This window comes from Anas acuta, chromosome 9 (genome assembly GCF_963932015.1).
Source record: "Anas acuta chromosome 9, bAnaAcu1.1, whole genome shotgun sequence".
NCBI lineage: Eukaryota > Metazoa > Chordata > Aves > Anseriformes > Anatidae > Anas > Anas acuta.
The window spans coordinates 23796324-23817893 of record NC_088987.1 but is presented as its reverse complement, the minus strand read 5'-3'; the positions used below and the strand labels follow the sequence as shown (position 1 = coordinate 23817893).

The window sequence follows — 21570 nt, the reverse complement described above, 5'->3', positions numbered from 1 at the left end:
TCTTGCAGAAAAGAAGTAACTGTAAGTCATATACCAGAACGAAAGAGGATGAGATTCTTAGCAATTTTTAAAAACATTCAGTATCAATCTACCGACCAGAAAAAACTTGGAGTGGCTCAATTATATTTTGAAACAAAAACTGTGTGCTTGCAGACAACTCTAGATTCCTAATTTGCTATGCTTAGCTGTATAATGGCTCCAAGAATATTTTACAGACAATCAATTTCATCTAAAATAGCACCATGAATTGGTAAATCTGATTCCCAGCTTCACTGTGATTTTAGTGAATGTTTTTACACACTAACATTAGAAGTTGCGTATCAGTTTTTCCATAATGAGAAAATGAAATCTGACATGCTTATTCATCAATGCTGTAGTGTGAAGTCCCAAGAAACCCTAAAAATAATTTAAAAAGGTGTGACATAACTAAACATGGAATACATACTGAGTGTCCTTCAGGTCCAGTTCTGCTACTGCAGCAACAAATGGGACTAGCTTATGGTGGTGTAGTAGCAACCGTACAAGAGGCAGAACAGCATCGTACTTATCTCGACAAACTTCACATAATATGTATGCAGCAGATGCGGAAATTGGCTGTGGGAAAGCAGAATAAAACTTTGTGAGTGAAGTAGTTAAAGGCTCTACTTATACATGGCAAAGTACAAATCTGACTCAAATCTAGCAAAATGAGGGACATAGCTTCTTAACAAAAATTTTTGACATTTGCTATATAACATGACAACTACGTTTCGATTCTACATAAATATTTAATTAAAAATTGGTATTACCTGTTCCACACTTAAGAATAAAATTCACTGTCTACTCACCCTTCCCACTCTCCCCAAAGAGTGGGAATATAGCTTTGTGACAAATCCAAGCACAAGGCAGTAAGCAACTATGTTACTATAATGCCATATATCTTATAATGCCATATATCTTCACAGGACTTTCCTTACTATAATTAGAGCACACTCAATTACAGTTTTGAAACTTCTAAGATGTCTGTCCCCATTCTTCTGCTGGGAGTTCTAACACAAAAACATATCAAAAATTTAAGTGAAAAGCCACTGACTGCCAATAAGCTATGTTCATACTTGAATATTGGCTAGTAAAAATCTTAGTTACGGCTTCCTCTTTCCCTTCCTTCTCCTCTGCTAATACTTCAATTCTGAAATGAAGAAATTGTGTAAAAGACCAAGTAACTATAGTGACTATAATTTAATTCCTGGCTCATAATGCTATGCTAGCTATCTACCACACTTCTATCTTAGTCACTATGTCTGAAGGGAGACATCCACTCATGCTTAATATCATACTAGAGGAGATGGCAGCAACTTAGAAGAGGTGGAATTGGACAACAATTCTGAAGCAAACCATTTTTGGCAAAGGTGATTGTTCACCCTGTCAGTGCCAATAATGAATCGATGTTCCTTGGAAACTTCTAAATCCAGGGGTCAAAAGCCCCTGGAGAAGTGGGAGAAGACAGTGTTAGAAAGAAGCAACTGACAAGTAGAAAGTTTTTTTTTTTTTTTTCCTTTATTGTTTCTAGTCAGACAGCACTGGTTACTTCACTGTGTTTGCTGGTTCTTCTAAAATAAAATGTTGGTAGTTTGGAACAGAACTAAATGCTCTACACAAGCTGCTTACTGAGTTGCAGCGGAAGTAATGAAAAAAATTCTTTGCTTAGTCCCACATAGGACAATATAATTCATTTTAAGTCTTTGTTTTAAAAGTAATTTTCAACAGAAGTACCTGAACATCTGATGATTTTAGCAGCAAGTTTCTTAGAGAAACATAGTATTCAGAGGGAAGTACACAGTCTTCAGTGTAGCAAATATTTAATCTAAGTGATCCCAAGTCATCAGTTTTAGAAGACTTGTTGCCATTTTCTCTTGGTTGAAGTAAGTACCTGAAAGAATAAGGCAATTCTAAAATATTAAGATTTACATTTTATTAGTTTGACTAATTTTACAGTAACGCAAAATATCGCCTTTTGTTTCAGTATACACACACTCAGACAACTGTTGGTAAAAGTCACATCAAAAAAGACTGAGAGTAAAGAAAAAAGAAGCAGTATTTGGTGCACCTTCAGCAAATAACAGAGTATCTATTTATTTTCTCATTTCTTTGCAAACACCAGAATAGGATGTATTTCCAGTACCTCTGCTGGGATAACAGGAATAGTTAGAAATGATGTTGAACCTTCTTGTTTTACATCTGTGCTATGATTAGGGTGTCTTGACCTTGCAGATGGAATAGCTAATATCAAGAATTTAAATGGTCTAGTCTGAAGACAGTAAAAATATGTATTACCAGTCTGCTTTCTTAAGAAACAAGATTTAAAAGGTTTAAATACTTTTAATGTAGTCTTTTCCTACTCTTAATACAGAATACATTTAAAACAATCCTTTGTTGGCTTTTGTTGTAGTTCAATTGTATTCCAACAGGAGGTGCAACAGAACAAAAATTTTAACAGCTTTTAAATACTGTCACAATATAGTTCCAACATTCAGACCAACAAACTAATTGTATCTTCAAATACTCTTTTACAGCCATTTACATTTCTATGTTTACAATCAGAAAACCTGATTATTTTTTTTTAATAATTAGATGCACTTCCCACAAAGGCATACTAATATAAAGCACAATGAATTTACATGAAGTGCTTGACAGCGTGACTCAAGCTTGTTTTTCCAATACTTTGTGCTACTATACTAGTGCTACTTCTTTACCTCTTGGGGTCCCATTGTACTTCAAAGCATTTCATATGAACTAGTAATAGTTTAAGAAAAATTATTTTTAATCACAGAACTGTTTTTATAAGCAGGTCATTATTGGATTAAGAGGGTGTTGACATGCAAAGTACACCTACAGAATGTATTAGCAGACTTAAGACCCTCTATCAATACTTTGTCAACCCTACACGAGCCATATCCAAGAGCTATACGAACACTATGTGGTAGTAAGTCCATGATAATATAAATTTTCTCTTAGCAGGTTTTTAAATGAGGCACATCATTATGTTAACATTGTTACACGGCTTTTGATCAGCTCAGGGTGCTGGCAGAACAAGACTGAAAACAGCCAACTGACAACTGAAAAAAAAAAGCCAAACATTTATTATGTTTAAGACTAAAACTCAAGAGTTCAACTCTGACACGTCTAAGACACTTGGAGGCTGTCTGAGGTGAGTACATGGAGCACAAACAGCCCCTGGTTAAGACCTGTGTTCCATTTAGTTCTTATTTATCCAATTCCTTTGTTTCCTTCATGGACATGTGAGGGCTGTCATCCTTCCCTTCCTCCACCCTCTGTACTGAAAGGTTCACTAAAAACAGAATATTCTACACACTTCAAGGCAACTGGATCTGCTGTACTCATTTCCTGCCGCTAGGCATTTCAGACAGTAGAGGGTTAGAGACTGGCTTTCTTCAGAAGAGAAGTTGTTGCTACGTTATAAGCAGATGCCTCTCCTGAAATCTCTGTGTAACTTACCCTTCCAGCTTTTAAGCTTCTACACATGCTCTCTTGAAATGACACTGGGTTGGTTCCAGAAGATATTCCCTCAACCTCCCCGAAGAAAAAAAGCACCATACTTTTTTACTAGTTTTATTTTAAAATCAACTTTTCATCAGTTATTCTGGAAGGCTAACTTAGGAATTTAATTACAAGCAATGCGATACTGAAAAGTTCCAGGTTTACTGGTTAATCTGAAAAGTATACACAGATCACTAAAATGCAGCAAACTGAAACAGGTATATTCAATATTACCTTTCTTTACTCCCTGTATTTTCCACTCAAACACATTAACTATTCTGTGGGAGTCGGCAGATTGGCAGAAGGGAAAAAGTACATGAACCCTCTGTCAAGGTTAATTTATCGAGCAAGAAAACCCTCTAGAAAGACATCTTACCCTTTGCACCTTGCATGTACAGAATTCTAACCTTATTCAGATGAACTAGACTACAACAACTCAAGCAGAACAACATATTTCAGTGAACAGTTAGAATAAAGCATATCCTTTGCAAGGGGAAATAGGCATGTTACCATAGAATTAACTTATGAGCCATCATTTCTCACCATGCTTGAAAGGAATCATTTCTTAACACCTTCACGGGAACTTTAATTTCTCCTAGGAAGATGTCTTGTACCAAATTTCCATTGTTCCATAGGTCCACCCTGAAAATCAGAACATTGCTCATTATTTTTTTGTTCCCCAGAGTAATAAAAATCCTCAAGTTACAGCAACTGCCTTACAGCACTAATCCACATGCATGCAGGCAGGAAATGTTAGAAATGTCACTCCATTCTAATTAAATCAAGAGGAATCAAACAAGTGGCTTATTAACCCATAAAGAATAAACAAACAGTGAAAGTTAGACTTGCAGACCTTGCATCATGAAAAAAAAGATTCCACCCCCAAAACTGTCCACATTTCTTCTTGAATAACTCAAGTGAACTTTTTAACTGATATATATACATATCCCTCTCTAATTGCTAAAACTGGGCACACCGCAATGCCACACCGACACATGCGCATGTTTTTCCAAAGAGAAGCTTGTATGTTTACAACCTCAAAAGGAATCAGACTCCAGACATGCACCTTGTGTTTTTTTTCTAGTACTTCTTACCTCGCTGACATTTCTGACAGACAGCAGATGTTAAGGAGAACAAAAAAAAATAAATACTAGATTTGTTGGGGCATAACTATTTTTCTAAAAATATTTGCATCTATAATGATATACACAATATTAATTAAGATATTCATGAAGCTAGTAGTAAAAAATGCACAAATTTAGTTCATAATAGCTATTATCTAACCACTAAATTCTTCTGATGTCTTTTAGGAAACTTATGCTAGCCTTGAAGATCTCTTTGTCATTCAGTAGATCTGGTGCATGTATGTGCATGAGCACAATAAAGAAAAGAAGCTGAGTACGGGGGCTCTCAACTGTTCTAACTGCATGGCAAAATTACAGACAGACCTGTTCTAAGAGCAAAGCAACAGGAAAGGGGTAATGTACCCCTTTTTTGCAAGGAAAAGATGCAACACAAACATTTCTCTACGAAGTAACGTGAAACTATAAGAAGCTCATAAGAAGCCTTTTTTATTATTATTTAAAAAAAATAAAATACAGCTACACCTGCATTTGAAACCACAGGCAAACATCAAGTATGCTGTTATCCTTCAGGACAAGTTCTGTACTCAATGTTCTGCCCAAACAGTATGTACTGACAGGAGGTCCTCATGCCTCTTTACCCACAGGAAGGAAGTTTAGACCACTAGATACACTCTAGCACTATTTACTTAAAAACTGAAAAAAAAAAAAAAAAAAAAAAAAAAAACAAAAAAAAAACACCACACCACCATTTCATCTTCAGTAAACAAAATACTACAAGATTTGAGTAATATTCTATGTTAGAAGGATCTTTAGTACAAATCTATCCAGTAATTCTCTAAAGCTACAATAAAACATTTCCTTATTGTCTTGAAGTACAGTAACTTATGATAATAATAAAATAAATTATTTTATAATCTACATAATTTACCTGACTTCCAATTTCTCAATGTCTTCTTCTTCCACCTGAAACTGGGACTTTTTGGTGTAACTGCTGGACCTGGTTACCTGCAAGTAGAATCTTTCTATTAGCACACTTTTTACTGTTGTATTACACAACTCAAAAACCAGAAAATCTCAAGACTAACACTGGTAAATAATTACTATTCCTTTTAAACAAGGAAAACATTCAGTTTACGAAACAAATTGCCTTTTCACAGAAAGCAGGTTAAAAAATGTTGAGAAAAGGTCACAGGAGAGCCTGATAAGGGCTAGCTGAGATCTAAGGGAACTACAGCACAAATCTATTAGAAAAAAACAAGAAGGAAATATGACATTAAACTGTCAAGAATTTCTTTGGTTTCAGCATGAGCCGGAAGAAAGCATTAAGGTTAGTCTTGAAACGTGTAAGGAAACAAGTAAGAAGTGCACTTCTATTGCCCTAGTTGTATCACGATCTTATTGTTATACTTTCTAATTTCTTGACTGGTCACATTCTCAGGTTAACTCTGGTAAATCAGAAGTCATTAAGCTACTGGAGTGTTTTTTGATCATAGTTTTATCCTATTATCTGACTTCCCAACAAATCACATTCAGTATCTTGAGCAGGTAAACTGAAACACATGCTATACTTGTTACTCTATACTTAAGTAGGGAAAAATGTCTCACTGAAGGCATGCAGCAGAATCAGGATTTATATAAACACAATAAATTTGAATACATTTAAGGCACAAATTTTACTACTTTTAACTCTCAAGTGAACAATACAAGCAATGTAGTTTTTAATTACAACAAAATCAGATAAAAATTTGAAGTCATTATTCAGCTACAGTAGGGCAACTCAAGCGGAACTGAAATCAAATCCCGAATAAAAAAAGTTAATGTTCTTTTAATCGAATCATGAAATTAGCCTTTATTGGGTATAATTGCTATGTTATTTTATTAAGGAAATAAATATATTTCTCAAGCTGAAGGCTCTTGAAAATATTTAAGTTGAATTCCACAGGACAGGTTCAAGTTCTGAGAAAACTCCTATTGGCAGCAGCATATAAAAAGATTAAAGATAACAATTTATCTTTACATATGTGCTTATTAAGAAAAGTCTCTTTTTACATAGCAATCGAAAGGGAATGCTATTGTCTGACAGTCCACAGCAACGTAAGGATGTCACTCACTTATACTGGAGGGGTTAGCAAAAACTCTTTCATTTGCTTGAAGAGAGCTTTCTGCATTAGTAACTGCTACACAGCTCACTTAAAAATATTTGAAGGATTGAATAAAATAGACAGACAGAATACCACACAAAAAGTTACCTCAAAATAAAATGTTTCGTTAAACTGCGGATTGCTTGTTTTCTTCTTTACTTTGGTCTTCTTTTGGTCATTCCTGTTCCAATGTGGTAAAATTTTTACCATAGACAACTTAAACACACAATTATAAAGACATTCTATTGTCAAGAAGGGCCCACACATTTAAGTTTAAATATTTTGTCATTTTAGAGATCAATCAAAATCTTACATGATTATCTTCACAATATAGTCTGAGGTTAAAATTTCAAGCACTTATCGGTGCACCTGTTCAGCCCAAGTTTCGATTTCATTTCACAAGTGTAATTTGCACATAAGATAAAATATTTTAACAATTCATTAAACACTTCAAGCTTAAACCTATAGGCAATTTTGTTACCACTGCCTGCAGGTTATGAGCACAGTTTTCCCGGTTGTGTTCAAGTGACCATTTTTGTTTTATCCATTTTCTTTTGGTAGAGAAATACCCACTATTTCTTTACACAGACAGGCTTACACCAAGCTGCTCAATGTTTTCATTAGAAGAAACTGCTGTTAATACTGAATTCTAAACAGCATAGGGACAAACAAACAAACACTCCCAAGTCCTTTCTGACTTATATAAATAAAAATTACTGTTTTTTACATTTTAAACATTTATAATAAAGTCTTATTTAGCTAGTGAAAGGCTATGATAGTATAAAATGCTTTATAAAGCAAACAAATATATAATGTGGGTGAAGAAAAACAGAGAATGTAGAGGAAAAGGTGTCTCCTAGCCTTCAAACAACTGTTTTCAGGAGGTTCTGGCTATATAAATACTCTGCTCATGGTACATGAGTCACCCATGCATGAGATCGGAAATTCTTAACTTCTGAACTTGTCAGATTTGCACGTATGTTCCCATACCACCAGGATAAATATTGTGTAAGATCAACCTTCACCCTGTTCCATCTGTATCACAGGACTCAGACAGGAAATAGCTGTCAATTTACCTTTGACAATCAACAACACCATGCTTTCCAAGTATAATGATAGACTCTCCCTAGGCATCTTAATAAAAAGAAAAAAAAGAGTAAAAAAATAAAAATAATAAAAAACGACACCTAAAAAAACCTGATCATCCATTATCAAGGAGAAAAAAAACACCCCATTCACTTAGAGTGGATTCAGAGACCACTGTGCTCATGTGACAGCTCACCAGTGCCCAAGAAAGTGGGGATGAACTTCGGTTTGAGGTTGCAAAAAAGCAATTGATAGCTAGCTTATGTTACATGTTATTGGACAGGGACTTGCAGACAGAAAATGTGTGATAAGGGATTTTCATAAATGAAAAACCCCACCAGCTATTCAGGATTACTGATTCAAAAAAAATAAAAGAAAACAACTTGAACTGTGAGTAATTTGAATGTGGCAACCTGAAGGTACTGCCTCTAGAGAGGTCTCACCAGAACCTCTATCATCTTGCTCTTGCCCAATTCCCAAACATTAGCTGCAAAGAAACTAATAAATTAAGGAAAATGAAACAGAAAAAGGTGAGTGAGAAATTGACTATATTTATTTGACTAAATTTGACTAAAACTAATAGTAAGCACAGCGCAGATATCAAGAGGTCAGTCTAAAACCCAAGAGTTATGAAGAAACTAAGTGTGATAAGTGGTTCCTGGCTAGTGCTGGCCAGTCACAGAGATCAAACATATTCATAACTTTCAGAGGAGGGGGAGAATACTATACCAGTGGAAAATGTGATGTGAAGTATTTTTCTAAAAAAAGCAGTATTATTTAAAAACCCCTGTATTTTAAAGGTTTTGCTTAAAACTTATGGATTTCTTTTCCAGATCACAACATTTTGGATTCATTTATTTTATAATAAAACATTACCTGGATGGGCCCACAAGAGAGACTGTTGCATAAGGGTCACAATTCTGTCCATTTATAAGAGGCAATCCATGGCATTCCTTTATGCTAAAAATTAAAATGCAAAGAGCAGATCAATTTATTTGGTTTTAAAAAAAATAAAAACATAATCAATCCTTTCTTTTTTAAAACATTTCTGAAGTCCTCTCCTATTAGTATAAACTTTGAGGTAGATTTCTTTATCTGTAACTACAGATTTCTTTATGATAACACAAGGCAATACTCAGGCATACAGTCAGACTTCAGAAGCTTTGTGTGGAAAAAAATCTTGGAATTGCTTCAAACAAAAACATTCCAGTATCACACATGCATGACAAAATACTAAGTAAAATGATCCCCCATGTTAGGGGAAAGTGCAACCTACATTAATTTTTAAATCTGATTTCTCAAGGCCCACAAAAAGCTACAGGGCCTCATCCATGATGGCAGCAACTACATTTGGAATGCTTTAAAATGGGTTTGAATGTTTTGTTTCAGCTAAACGAGGTTCTGAGTTGAGTATGCAGTCATATCCTGAAATATTATTTAAAATTAAACATCCAAAGCTATTAGTGTATAGCCCTAGCATGTCTTGGTTCCTTCCATGCTATTCAGCCACAGAAGGAAAGAGCAGTTTATCCTTAAATATAGTTCCAAAGGTAACATCCAAACTCTCTTCACGGTAGCATATGATCACAGTTAAAATGCCCTTTTAAAAACATACCATATAGCATACAGCTATATATATATATATATATATATATATATATACACACATACACATAAATAAAGCATACAGCAAGCTGTAAACTGATGATTAGTAAGTACAGAGCTATGCTGTCCATCACTTCTGATGCAAAGGGGACAGGATGATTTTAAAGTAATGCTCATGGGAATACAAACACTTGTTCTGGATCCTTTCTGAAGGCTAGCAATTTCTGAATCGCCATGGCAGCAACACTAGTAGCAGCAAAGCTGGGCCTGCAAGCCAGTTAACCTTCGGATGCTGCCCAAATGTATTAACTATAAACAGCTGCAACAACGGAAGTAAAGCAAAGCAGTGTGTAAACTTATAGCAGAAACAAACTTCCTAGCAAAATGGTGCAGTCATGCATATTTTAATATTTATTAAGTCCAGAAACATTTAATGGATTACAAAATTTCATAAGCAGTTAAGACACAGAGAAGATCCAAATGTTACATTCGCTCTCTCTTTAAGTATTTATTTTTAAATAACATATGGCCAGAATTTAACTGAAGCAACACAAGTAGGTTCTGTTTGCCATAATCTGTTTTACTAAAAAACAGAATCTAGGTAATTTACAAAGAAATTAAACATTTTTTTTTCTGCTCTAAGTTGACACAAATAATCAAATACATGTTCTAAATACTGTTACGTGGAGTTTTATGTTGTGCAATAGTTTGTAACACAGCTGAGAGCCAATGAAGTTTAAGAAAGTTGCATAGCAGCAACAGTAGTTATATACTGCTAAGTAAACGCCTTCTGTATGTAAGAAAACAAAGTTAGAAAACCAGCAAGGGTTGCAAACTCCCTCCCAAGCTGGGAAATAACAGACATTAACACTCCTGTGCTGTCTCAGAACTCCACCCTCTTTGGAGCATGCACTATTACAAACCAGATGCTATTTTCCTCAAACAAGTCCCTTTGTGTAAGCCAGTTCAGGGAACATTTAGTGCTGAGCCACCACACAATCATTTGTTATTTTTCTTCCAGTTTTTAAGCATGTGGCCTTCAGCATTTCAGTAATTTTTGAATCACAATGAATCCTACACTGATTACAAGCCCACCATTTAAACGGGTTCTTGAAACATCCAGTTGTTTCCTAAGCATTAATTGATTCCTCCTCCAACACATACATGACATAGAAGAGTGGTGACAAAATTAAACCGTCTAGACTCCAGTCATTTGAGATAGCTGATTCGAGATCAATACTTGATCTAGGACTAGGACTTAATCTTTCCAACTATTAGGCATTTTGTAATACTAAACTTAGTATTTTTGTAGCTCCCAGAGATACCTCATGGTACTCGCACCTGAAACTGAGCAAGTCTGCCTCAGCTTGACTCTCAGAGGAAATCAACAGCAGGTGGCTCAAGTCAGATGTATCTGGACAGAATTGAACTATTTCAACAACAACAATTTCTCTTCATACAGCCTCACATTAACCAAACTCATGGATTGCTTTAGCAAATGGACTTCGGCAGCTATAGAAAGTAGCTTTCACTACATAAAAAGTTTCTACGTGATCGCTATGTGGTCTGCATTTGGATTTCCAGCAAGCTGGAAAACATTTTTCTGACAACTGCACAGCCCTGCAGCAGAACTAGTATCTCCACATTCATCACGCAGATCTGTCGCTTCAAGCTAATTTCATATTCCAGCCAGTCTCCTTGTGTAGGCAGGCAGATCCAGACTTCCCCTGTCTCCTCCTGCCCAAGTCCCAGCTCTGTTGTAAGCAAGATCTAGCTAGCTTACACAGCCTACCCTGTTTTAACAGCTCAAGAAACAAAACTCCACCCCAGTCCCCTGTCAACTTCTAGTATTCCCAAACCTCTGCTCTTCAAACCAACAGGCTCGGGTATTTGTTCCAAATTTATCTGACCTCCTCTCCTTCCAACCCTAAGTTGGCCAGTCACAACCATCCCTGCATTTGCCAGTCACAGTCTCGAGTCTGCTTTGGACACGGTATTTGACAGTACCGTTAAGTCAGCCAAACTGCACCAAAATGGATGGTCCTCGTACTTCTCTTACTCCTGCCTTGCTCCTGTCACCAATGATGAGTTCATTTGCTAATCTTACAGAAAGCTACTTGGGTTTTGATACAGTTTCAGTCAGGTTCGCAACCTAAATTAACCCAGTCATGCAAGAGAGCTCAGAAGCCTCACAAGGTGGTGCAAGGCAAGCAGACACCAAGGGTAGGAAGCCATTACACCAGCTCAGCAGGACCACCCTGGATTCTTACTCCCTAGGGGCTGAATACAGATGACTGAATTATTGCAGGTATTTTTAAAGTTACTAAACAAGCAGTATCCAAACACATTCAGATTTGAAGAAGCTCAGAGTAGGCTCGACAGAAGCAGGAAGGTGCAAACCCCATGAGCTTATCAGCTAGCAAATATCGTAACACCTTTACTTACCTAAGGAACCAGCTAGCAAATCTCATGTATATACTACCTTTCCCTAAACAATCAGACACCAGCATGCTAGAACTGCAACCTTATAGGACAGAAAAAGACGACTTTGACCAATCAAGTAAGAAAATAACAGTAAATATGCATTCCTCTTCTGATTACCATAATAAATCTTTCCAACATATGGCAAACATTTCAGCACCGACAAATGCTTTTGGCCATCTAGGCTGGCACAAGCAATTTTCATTTGAAAGCCAGAAACCCTTAGTTTGACAAAGTAGACAGGAACATTAAAGCCTTTCATTTTATCCTTTAAACTATATGTTGATGTAGTCTAAGCAATAGCTAACAGAGACTGACAGTTACAATATCATGTAGAGATCTTTCAGTTTACATGAATTCTTGCTCCAAATCTCGGTAGTTTGGTATGTAAGAGGAGTTTTCTACAGGAAATATAAACCTTTCAGACACTAATTGGTACATATTCAGCTCTTAAGACTGAAGTCCTTAAGGAAGAAACAGCCCTCAATAAATCCCCTCAATAACAAGAGGAACTCTGTACCTCTGCAATTCAAATTGACTAAAATCCTCTAAGTGCAGAAACTAAGTAAGCATATGATATTGTTTCTTTCAGAGTTGAAGTCATCCTAAATGCAGAGAAGGAAAGCACTACCATCCTAGAGCTTAGTTTGGCACAAAAGCATTCAAGCACCATCTGTCGCAGCAGGCACAAATATGCAAACAGTGGTCACACAAACTTGTTTTTCTACAGACTCCCAGAAAGGAGAGCTGCAAACATGTATTTTTGAAATGTGCTACTATACATGCCATTGTGGTTTTGAAAAAAGAGCCCGCATTGAGTCAGCAGGTAATCTATTGCGTTATCTTTTTCCCCTCCTCATTCACACATTAGAAAAGGAAACAACTACAGCCAGAGACAAAACAAAATTTTAATTCAGAAATGGTCTGTGGGTGTATTCGTGCGACATTTAACAGCAAGTTTCCAATCAACACAAAAATGTGTAAATTTAGGTTTTAGCCCACACTTAGTAGTCCCTAAAACAGCCTTTCACCAGAGGAGGAGAACTTTATCCTTTATTTCAATATGCCAACTTCATTGATGTGGGACAATTTCAAGTCTTAATTTGAACTTATCCAGGTAAGAATGCATGTCAACATCGTGTTTTTAGAACACTTTAACAAGCCCTAGACGGCTTCTGAAACTCCCACCTTCAGAGAATTGGCCATCATTTGTTTTTCCTCCCTGATATCAAGTAAGACCAGATTAGTCACTTGTGTATCTTGTATAAGATCACTGTGTGTCTACTTGAACAAAGGCTGCAAACTTCCAGTTTTTAAGGATTTTTTTTTTTTTTTGGTTGACTGTTATCCACAGCTTTGCTGATACTGCAAACTGTAGTCTAAGATATTAATACTTATCCTTCCCCAAGCATTCTTCCCTTACATAACATCAAGGAAGATCCTACCAAGGATAAAAATCACACAAAAAAACTAGAAGGTGGGGGAGGTAGAACACAAAAAGAATGAGATATTCCTGGTACAATAACTGACCATCCCTTCCTCATATGTAGTATCACTTACCTTTCTAAAGACACATTGCTTTCCCAACAGCTTCTTGTTCCGAAAAGGTTTTAGTATACATACTAGCATGAAAAATTAAGCCTTCTTCCTTCCTGCCTTAGTTGTAAGAGGCTAACACCTTCAGCAGTTGTCAATACTCTTAGCTTTTAAAAAATGCTTCCTGCTGGAATCACATTCCATTTTTATATCATCATGTAACCCATTCAGAAGACCAGCATAAATAAATAAATAAATAAAGCTTCTACAAACATGTCTACAGAACAAAAATAATAAGAATCCATCTTCTAGTCAGGTCTAACCCAATCACTTTGGTTCAGCCACAAAAGGGTGACCAGTGGAACTCCAGATAATGATCAGAACCACAGCCCTTTAATTACTTGCTACTGTCTGTGTGCTTAACATGATCTTAACATGATCTGAACTATTTTTCATCTTTGTAGAACTTCTGTACTCCCAGGGAATACATGGTGGAAGTCTATTAGAAATTTTCCTATGCAAGAAGCCAGCACAAGTGGTTAGAATGCTCTTATTCAACAAAAAAAAATATATAACTGGCGAATGTTTAAAGCTCCCCCATCTTATTACATGTTGAAATGAATAGCCTCTCAGTGCAGTAGAACATGGCTCTAAAAAGCACGTAGTATAGCCCATACTTTAAGAATTACTGTTTCTGCTATTTGTTTTTTATTTTCCTTTGGCCAATAACTTGCTCATAGATTTAGACAGAGCAACAAGAGGTAGGAACAGAATTGTATCTATGTCTATCTATCTATCTATATGACTCCTCTTTTTTATTCAAACTCATAGCTCTGCTACTTGTTATTTTTCAGCTTTGTTAAAGGACTTACTAATACAATAACTTCTCAGGGCCTGGTGCCTGATGAAATATACGTATAATTATTTACCCTCTGAAATTTAGAAAATAAACAGACCTTTAAAAAGCTAATGTGTTCTAATAAAGAATCTCCTTTGTTTTCTATAAGTTCCTCCCAGTTCTTTAAGACCAAGCATCTTAAAAATGCTTTCACATCCATTCCCATAAAACTACATCCAGCAAGAGATTTATTTTTAATTCTCTCATATGTACATCCAGAATATATTTCTGTACAATATATTTCAAATAAAGCAAGCTGTCTTAAGACTATCAAAATGTCTATCAAAATACTAATTTTTTTTTTATTTTTTTTTAGCTGCAGGAACTCCTGTTCATTTCATAATCTCAGATGCAAACAAAAGTGCTGATGTAACACTGCAGTGTCTAACGCACAATCTTCTCCCATATGCCAGTGAGTGGGTGAGTACAGCAACCACAAGAGTGCCCTGGCTTCCTTTTGATCATTTATCTCCGTCATAAAGGGATTCTAAGAGAGGGCATGGTGAGTAACCCACTTCCTACTCAAAACTGCAATCTAAAAGAGTAACTTTCTAAAACAACTTTTCTTCATCATACCAAAAATCAAAATGAAAAAATAATTAGTTTAACTTAGAGTGCATGGGTATACAAAAATTAAATAACAAATTTGACATCTACAACAAAGCTAAGTTGGGAATAAAACAGCTTATAAAACTCCAGCTAGCTTTTTGGTGGTGAATGGTCCATGAAGAGAAAGCTGTTCTAGTCCTGCCTTGTGCTGCAAGAGGGATATGAAAATACAAGCAGCAAGACATCTTGATACTCCAAGCTGCCACCTACCACACAAGTAAAAGCCCATTCAGAATTATCTTTAAGTTAAAAATAAACATCTACATACAACAAGTTTCCACATCTTAACTGAATTATCAGCCTACAATAGCTGTTAAACATTACCAGTTTCTCTGCCTGAGCTGCATTACCTAACTAGCTTCCTTTTTCATGCTAAGTAACAGAAGAGCGAAGGATTATTTTGCTAGGTCTTGCTCCAACTAAATTACTCATCTTAGCCTAGACGGTAATTCAGAAAGAAGACGACTTAAACTTTATAATGAAAATGCCATTAGCAAACTTGACAGTGCAATGGTCTGCCCAGCCCCCAGAACGGATCTGAGTGCAAAGCCGCGGAGACAAACGGAAGACCACACACCACTTCCTCCCCCTCGCAGTTTCGCAATACAACCATTCTTTAATGCTGAATTCTCAGACAGAGAAGCTTTAACAACATAAATTAAACTCACTCTCTGAATAATTAGATAAGTTAATGAACGATGCTGAAAAACAAGATCAAAAAGAATCTGACTACCTTCTGAGTTTTTTCATCTTAACCATCCTGTAGTTTTTATAACCCCCTTGTCTGTACCTTGTCTTCACAGGGCCTATCCCACAGCCTGTTAGGAGACAAGTGCAGAAAAGTCTTGTTTCTTTCTAAAGCACTAACAGAATGCAGAACTACTTTTTAAAATTCTAGCTTGTTCCCTTGAACCTTCCCTATGCTGAGAACATAAAGAAGAGCTGAAAGAAAATGCTGGTGATCCCAGTGTCTGCCAGTCCCTGGTTTCCACCAGACTTTTCAACTACAGGAACCAGCTTGCCAGAAGCAACACAGAAGGCTGTCAGACTTCTTCCAAAATGAGGACTAGTTTCTTGAGAGACCAGTATCTTAAAGTATATCCTTATCAGAAATACTTTTTGAGCATCAAAACATTGTATAGCTGCATTTGTATTGGCTTCTTACCAATTTCTAGCATTAAATGTATTGTTTAATGGCAAATAACAAGAAATGGAATTATCACTACATGTGGAATTTTAGTTTTCTGTGAAAAAAGTCTGTAACCTGTACATTCAGACTCCAGAAGTTATTAAACACAGCTCTAAAAGTAACAATGAAACTGCAGATTAGTTAGTGTTTTCTAGTATATATCATTTTGTGCTTTTTCTTTAATAATGGTAACATTTGCCTGGTATCCTCTACCAATTTTGAAATCACATACACCAAAAAAAAATATTATTTCTATGATGTTCTTTAGCATGCTGTAACGTCTTTACACTTTGTGTCCAAAATTAAGTTTGATAGTGAGAAGTCTGAGTTGTTGCTAATACATTTTACTGACATGTGGCAATGTTGTGCTTCCCCAAAAAGGCAACTCCGTCACTTTGTTTTTCTATAAATACTGCTTACCATGGTTAACCATGAGAAAGTCATTCTGAAGCAAATCTAGAGGTAGATTTTCACATACCAAAACAAAATACTACTACTCTTCCCCCCAACAAAGTAGGCTCCAAGAAAAAAGCCACATAAAAAAGAAAGACGTTACTGGTACCAGGACATGCAGACATTCAGTACTGAAAAGGACAAATCATATTATGCTTTAAGAGACAACTCAATATTTAAGGATTAATGTATTTTCTTACTGTACTACTAGTTGCTGGCACACAGATCCATTATCTGTTATCAGCTCGTTCAGTTTTAATTCAAGGTGAACTTTTCCCTGGAAAAAAAAAGAGAAGAAAAACACCAATAGTTTTAAAAGACTTTATTTTAATAGTAATTAGAACAATAACATGGTTCATAGTTAAAAATCACTTAAAACAAAACACTTAGCTATCCTAAAGCATATATCCTGTGACTATATTTGAACTCAGAGATACAATGATTAATAGATGCATTACCATCCTCAACAGCAGACAGAACACAAATTGCGTCAAGCCTCCACAGATCTAACATACAAAAAAAACAAAAACATTTCTTCCCACATGAGGAAGTACCAAGAGCAGAAGTCCCTCTCAGCTTTTTTGCCCCATGCACGGGATGAACCCCTGAACTAATGAAGGGTAGATTTAAGAGCATTTTGGGTAAAAGTTCTAAAGTGACCTTAGAATCTCAAGCAGCCAGGTATATTTAGAAAAGTAGACTAGTAGCTGGTAATAGTAATTACCAATATATGTTAGCCACAGCCAGTAATCTTTAGTATACATCTGTGAAATACAGTCCAGTCAGGCTATCCTCTAGAAATCCTAGCAAATTCCAGCACAGCTTTAAGCTGGTTTTCTCCTTTTCTTCTTCTGAGATGTCAGGTGATGTTTGGCAGTTACGAAGATGTATTAAGAAAAAACAAAAACAAATAATGGCACCATATGGATTAGTATACACCTTTCTTAGTACGATAAAAATTTGGTATTATAAATTTTGCTCCAAACATCTGCTGCCTTGACAATATTGCTACTCCTTTTACTGCTTGAGTGTTTGTGCTGGCTTTCACATCCATGAGGTAAGACCATGACACAGTCTTTCCTGTGTACCATGATCTCCTTAGTACACCTGGGATTCAACCACTTGCTAACATCAGAAGACTCTGGTCTGTCCATGATCACGATTCCTGTTCAACAGAACAATGAATTTGACAAGAGTCAGAGAAGTGATCTGAAAGATAATTTTGAAGTATTTTGAAGGAAGCAAGCTATAATTCTAATTACAGTTTTGCTGCTACAATAGTAAAATGGAAATAAAACCCCTAGCTGACCTTGCACACATTTCTAAACCACGTACGTTTTGGCATAAAACTGAAGTGTTATTATTGTAAATCCCCTGGGGCAAAGGCTGTATTTCTCTCTGTACGTCACATGGGAGGAGAAGTGAAGTTTCTTTTAAAAGGAAGTCTTAAACGTAACTATTTTGGGATTCCTGCCAAGTGTTTTGAAAACTTACTACATGCATTGGAACACAGGTACATTAAAAAAATATTTGTCAAGCAGAGAAACTCAATTAAAAAAAATAGATTTATCGGATAAAAACAGTATACTGAGAAGATCACCAACAGCCTTACACAGCGAAGTTTTTGAATGACAAGCAAAAAGGCAGCCTTGTTAGTATTTATGGTAACAACTAGCCTGACTACTAGTACGCAGACCTTGTGAATGCCTTAAGTGTCTTCTGTGCTCTTCTTTAAAAACAAACAAGAAAAGCCAAAGGCCAAAAAACAAGAACAAAAACAACTCACAAATCAAGTGTTTTGCACAAAGTAGAAATATAATAGAAAGTTTTCTGCTCTTGGAAACATTATTTGTAACTGTAGTTGCTTCAAAAGTCAGCACCACAACAGCTACAGTAAAATGGCTGTATCTTTGTGATTACTTCCCTGACGAGTATGGAGAATATCAAGTACATTTTTGTTTTGTCTACAGAGAGCAGCATGATGGTTTGCTAAATTAGCTGATCTGCAGATTTATATCAGAGCTTTCGACATAGTATGCAACTGGGTTTTAAGTGGGGTTATAGAGATTTGTTTTAGACTGAAATGCAGACAAATGATCGATTCTTATACAATAAGAAGCACACAAAAAGGCATGAAATGGGCTTTTCACCTGTCAAACTCTGTGCTGTATAAAGGCAACGTGGTTCCATTTTAATTTTACAAATAGATTGACACTTACCTTTCCTGATACTGCCTAGAGGAAGATAGAACTGTTAGTTGTTTCTAAAATTCAGAACCACAAAAACACTTGATTTGCACAGTTGTTTTTTTCTTTTTAATATTTAGATCATTTCCACATTACAAAATATTACAAGTATCTATACTAAATTAAAGTTTTCTAAAGCTCTTAAATGGAAACTGGGCTGGCAAATGTACTTTAAATACATATGTCAAAAGACAGTCATGCACTATGCCCACATTTCACATATGGGATCACACTACTGTTTTAAGTGTACCACAAAATGTTTTTTGACAGTGTTGTTTTTCCTTCATAAAACCTTCTCTCCTTTAAATTTAAGGGATGGAAATGCATGCTTTTATTGTCTAAAAGGTAGGCTACAACTATATTTAACCCACACATTCTCAGTAACTCACATTCCCAGTTAGTAATGTTAGAAACGCTAGGAGTTATTCTCCAATTCCTCCCTCAATATCAGAAACTCTAGATTGCAGTATTTCTCTTGAACTCTGTCCTACTCTTTCCACTTCCCCTAACTCAATGGAAAAAGAAAAACATCACAAATGAATTGCTGAATTTGTAGGAACACGAAAATCATCTTTATGTCATACAAATTACACTAACATCTCAAAAGAAATTTTCTATGCCAGAAGCTAGAGAGCTTTTGTATGAAAGGAAAAAAAAAAAAAAAAAAAGCTGAACAAAAGTTCACTAACACAGCCCAGGTTATCCACTCAGATCATCTTTAGTAAACTGAAGTCCTCACAACACATGCCAAGTAAAAGTGCTCCGAAATACTCCACAAATTACGTGCCAGTCCCACATTTAGCATGATAGGCAATAGTTAATTCTGTGAGCTTACTGCACAAACCTCTCTACCTACCAGATACAGGTTCTGTCAGCTTCCATTTGGCTTCTTTCCAGCTTTCTCATTTTAAGTTAGAGCAAACATATGCCCTGTTTCTGCAATGCGCCACATCTTGCGGCCTTCCACTCTGAGCATTGTACACTGGCCCACAGCTCTGTAGTCCTAAAAAAAATCTATTCCACTCGGATCATCCCGAGGTTTACTCTACCCCGACATACCTTCTTTCCTAAGTTTACAGATCTGAGCCATTATGAACCCACAAGCTGGACTGAAGCTCAATCTCCATTTTTCCAAACAAACCTATGCATTCTACAGGAAGGCCAGGGGAGTCTACTGGAATTACAGTAGTACAGTAATTCCAAAACCTATCAACGTTAAGAAAGAAAACAGCAAACAAAAGTTATCTTCAAAAACCTTAGAAGTGTGTGAAAGATTTTGACCTTATATATTTTACAAACATTAGATCAAATCTTTACAAGATTTTTCACTCTCATTACAAGTAACGGAACAGATTGAGGGCATGTTTAACAATATGACCTCGTTTCAAACCAGCTATATGAAGACCAACAAAACAAAACAAGGCAAACATGCATTTTAGAAAATTTAAATCATTATTTGGGTTTTGCTAGGAAGTTTGCACCAGCTGCAGTTGAACACATACTGCTCCACACAGCTTTTCAAATACTTGATTTGCTTAGCATTCCCTCATTCATGTATACTTTTTATACGCAAGAACTAGTGGACAAAACAGGAAGTTTTAACAAAATTAATATCCATTCATATTATTGTTACTAGCAGCAAAACCACCAACGACAAAAAAAAAGCTAAGAACAAAAAACAACAGATGCTTACTAAACATTAAAGAGAAGTAATTTTTAATACACTTTCAATGGGCATGGAAAGGCTGCCTCCCTCCCCCCATACAAAGTGAAGAAATAATGTACAACCTTGTTAAAAGAACAAATTTTTAGCTTGAGGTTAACTTTGCTATAAAGAGCTCCCTCTTTGTATCTGTCTCTTTATATTACTATATCTGTAATATCTGGTCTACAACATTTTTACATCAGTATAACTACACTAGATGCAGTTATATCTACTAGAACAGTTACCACAGATTACCCGGAGAAGCTGTGGATGCCCTGTCCCTGTGCTTAAAGCCAGGCTGGATGGGGCTTTGGGCAACCTGGGCTGGTGGGAGGCATTCCTGTCCATGGCAAGGGGTTGGAACTGGATGACCTTTAAGGTCCCTTTCAACCCAAATCATTCTATGACAATATACAGTTGTTTATTTGTCAGTTTAATACAACTGGACCACGTTATTTAGTTCAGGTTGTTCAGCAAGGCAGCTTAAGTGGCATACTTTCATGCATCAGCAAAAGCTGTACAGCATAGCAAAAAATCATCTTGATAAGGTTGATTAAAACAACAGTAAGGCAGCTGACAGCAATATCAACTCATTTAGCAGTATCTGTGATCTCTATTTTGGGAAGGAAAAGACAGCAAAACAGAGTGGAAAAAAAAAAAAACTTGTGCAAAAATAAGTTAAAACAAACAAATGGATAGTGGAGTTTTTTTTTTTATAAACCAAGACCATGTTTGAACTCAAGCATATGGTACTTTTACTTTGCTGAACTTTTAATCACCTCCACTTCAGATTACCAGTGTTAGTACAGAGCTATGGTACCAAACTGGAAGATGGGTCTACACCTTCTGTGATAAGACTGCCTTGTGATCCTAGAAGTCCTAAGTTTATTACAATTAAGGCAGTATTATGGAATGACTGATCTGTAAATCCTCCATCTCCTCCACCCCTACTTTATTTTTACTTTGTAGGAGTCAGCAAGTTTAATTCTTGAGAATTCC

The 21570-nt window shown here is 36.1% G+C and overlaps 1 protein-coding gene across 7 annotated transcripts in view; it reads right to left on the bottom strand.

Annotated features, from left to right (window-relative positions):
- Positions 1-21570, bottom strand: part of RASA2 (RAS p21 protein activator 2) — a 51343-nt gene that overhangs the window by 16054 nt on the left and 13719 nt on the right. For 5 of the 7 annotated variants that reach the window (XM_068692709.1, XM_068692711.1, XM_068692710.1 and 2 more), the window contains exons 5-11: positions 16821-16897; positions 8726-8809; positions 6872-6944; positions 5551-5627; positions 4081-4179; positions 1753-1909; positions 446-594 (exon numbers count right to left, since the gene is read on the bottom strand). In XM_068692709.1, the coding sequence (XP_068548810.1) occupies positions 446-594; positions 1753-1909; positions 4081-4179; positions 5551-5627; positions 6872-6944; positions 8726-8809; positions 16821-16897 (716 nt within the window). Of the gene's footprint in view, positions 1-445; positions 595-1752; positions 1910-4080; positions 4180-4631; positions 4658-5550; positions 5628-6871; positions 6980-8725; positions 8810-16820; positions 16898-21570 lie in introns of those variants that run through there. The other 2 variants (XM_068692714.1, XM_068692715.1) reach the window with 2 other exon arrangements.